The sequence below is a fragment of the Fibroporia radiculosa genome (assembly GCF_000313525.1).
Source record: "Fibroporia radiculosa TFFH 294 genomic supercontigs, scaffold4351, whole genome shotgun sequence".
Taxonomy (NCBI): domain Eukaryota; kingdom Fungi; phylum Basidiomycota; class Agaricomycetes; order Polyporales; family Fibroporiaceae; genus Fibroporia; species Fibroporia radiculosa.
Genome location: NW_012133711.1, coordinates 1 through 2,903, shown reverse-complemented (window position 1 = coordinate 2,903; position 2,903 = coordinate 1). Strand labels below are relative to the sequence as shown.

At 49.9% G+C, this 2,903-nt stretch overlaps 1 protein-coding gene across 1 annotated transcript; it reads right to left on the bottom strand.

Moving 5' to 3' along the window:
* Positions 1-74: 74 nt before the first annotated feature.
* FIBRA_08879 (uncharacterized protein) lies at positions 75-955 on the bottom strand (the record flags this gene model as incomplete). The annotated part of the gene is made up of 6 exons (XM_012330493.1): positions 75-90; positions 148-257; positions 307-422; positions 479-562; positions 616-825; positions 895-955. 6 exons carry the CDS (start codon positions 953-955, stop codon positions 75-77), a joined length of 597 nt encoding a protein of 198 aa, XP_012185883.1.
* Between the last annotated feature and the right edge of the window lie 1,948 nt (positions 956-2,903).

Below are 2,903 nucleotides of genomic sequence, written 5' to 3'. Positions count from 1 at the left end.
AAAAAAAAAAAAGGACAAAACACTGATCATTTCCATAAGAAGCACACGGCAGAGACTGGGTAGGCCGAGATTTCTCAGTCGTAAAATACCCTGTAATGAAAGTGAGTGTTTTGAGTAGATTTGGACGTTCTTTTAATTAACACTTACTCCAGTATCCAGTCATTATCGGCGACCTCGGGGGACACACAATAGCCACCGGTGGAAATTATGCCGTCTAGATCGAAACACAACGCCGCGACTCTCAGGCCGTTGTTTCCCTATGGTAATCATGAGGATATGTACATCCATCAGCCGCGGGACACTTACAATGTCCTCGTAGCAGACTTCATATTCTACAACGTCGAGATTAGCGTAACCGTACTCACACTCTCCGCCGTCGCTGAAGGTAGTCAGTGTCTGTGCCGGTGCGATGAAGTAATCGGCTGTTCAAGGAAAGCTATTATTCCTGTGGCTTGGTTGAATAGGGATTTGTGCGTACGATCCTGAGCTTGAACAGCTTCCGAAAGCACGTAACAGGCATTCTCTGTGGCTTGATCGGCGATGTCCTCACACTCTACAGAGCCTGGATATGCACCATGGGTGAGGACAGCTTTCCATCTCAGGAGTGTTACTCACAGTCTATATTGCAGTTGACAAGCTGTCGCTTCTGCTTGGGCATCGCAGCGCGCCCGGCAATCGATTGTGTATCTGTCACGTTACCCCGCAAGGAAGCAAACCCGGGGCAGGAGCGAGTGGTGACTGAATATTCCTTTTCATTGTGAACAAAGGTATTGGTGCTTATGACTTCTCCATCTGTCCCACAGGCCTCCTTCACATTGGGGGCAGCTATACACAAGCATTGAAGCAAGAGCCCGTGAGAGACAGACCTTATGGCAAGATAGCTTCAATACGCACCTCGGACTGCGGATGCAACGAAAGACGCAATAACAACGACGGAAAACCAAGTGAGCTGCATTCGAGCGAAATCGTTTGGGTCAGGTTTAGCTTTTATTCCTTTATCTTGATGGTTGTCCAAAACATTTATATATGTCTGCGCGGCGCAGCCTGTATGGATGATTTGTTTCCCCTCTTCGTATCTGATCTCACAACTTCATGCGAATGCAGACCCTCACAGTCCTCTTTGATAATGCCAAGACACTGTACATATTCGTTCGATGTCAAACGTGGCTCACCATCTCACAAGGTTGGACTAGAGAACATCGGAGTTTGCATTACTGTACCTGGTCGAATCCAACGTTCATGCGCGTCTTGTTGTGCGGTTCTCAAAACGGCACTGTCATTGCGATTAAATCACTTCGCCAGGGCCGCAGGGCACGAGACGCTCTATTACAATGCCCAAAAATTCATCGACGGCTCTTCTCCGGCACCATCATTTACGGCACGAAGACTTCAAGTCCGTACTGTAGAATGATTCAAGACTCGCGTAGGCTTGTAGTTCAGCTCAGCCAATACAAATGCTGACATTTCCACACGGATCCTGTATGCATGCTTCGCCGAATATTAGCCTTCAAAGACGGACAGTTCGGAAGCTGAGGTACTAACTATTGACTATCGAACTTGGTGCCCATTAGTTAACTCCGTGTGTTTGACGTGCGTCTCCGGACTCCCGCAAACCGCCGGTCATGCACTGTCGACATGTCTAGACGCGCAAGGCGAGGCTACACCATCACAGGCTGTCTGCTAAGATGATACCATGTGGACAGGGCGACCCGCCGGGGAGGTAATGCGATGTTAATTCCGGGGTGAGTCGTCCACGAGGATACATGTGATCATATTCAGGTATGTTCGTGGTCGGCCCGGTAAACGGGAGCAGGACGACATCAACCTTGTTAGTGTATGTATTTCCGCAAATTGACCAGCTAAGTTGCGGTATTACGTATATCTGTCCTGGATATGTAGGCATCTGTCACGAGATATTGTGTTCTCGAGTGTGTGTTGATTCTTTTCTGCACAGATACCTCCTAGGCCAACGTCAAATGAGTCTACAATGCGATACATCCGATAGATTAGATAATGGAGTTGCGAGCTACAAGTCCGAAAGGCTTCGAAGTGTGCGCGTGGTGGACTGTCGAAGACATTACTTTATGCAGTCAAGCCTCGCTTTTGCATCCGACCATCACGAACTGCCAGGCCTAGAGGCATATCTGGGCATTAACAGCGCACCTAGACAGGCAGGAATCAATTTTGTCAGCACTGCCTTTGATACAAGAGTATCGAAAATACTTGCGAGTAATGACTCATCACAATGTGCATTCATCACGTCCGGAGTGCTCTATCCGCCTGTTTCTCCGAGCGAGACCACCGATTAGATATATCATTATAGAACAGTCAAGCCACACGGGGAACGCTAGTCCTGTCTGATCGACGTCGTACATAGGACAGGCTCACCACTTTGGATCCCCGTCTGTCAAACATGTAATCCAGCGTGAACCACGGCCCCAGGGAGATCGTCTCAGGGTTTTGCACGTTCATACATGCCTGCTGGGCAAGAATATCGGTGCGGCCACGCTGCCACTGTTTGTCCCTGGAAAATCATCCGTAATCGAAGAACGCCCAGCCTAGACCAGCACTCGGACTAGACATGAGACAACACATACCATATCCAAACATTTTGTCGCTCACAAAATGTCAAACACAGTACCGGGATCCGGCTCGAACGTGCACGGAGTCGGGGAGCCTCAGAGCGGATGTATTGTGTCGAGGACCATAGCTCACGCGTGAGCATTGGCGTGAGGACTGATACTAGTCGACTCCCCCTACGCGGACGCCTAGGACTGCAAGCGGCATGTCATTTCTGACAAGCTCTGTGGTCGTCGACCAGCGAGAATGCTCAAGTCATCGGCGAAGAGACTCGCGGGACCGGCGGGGGCGGGGGCGGGGGCGGGGGCTGAAGCTGCGATTAA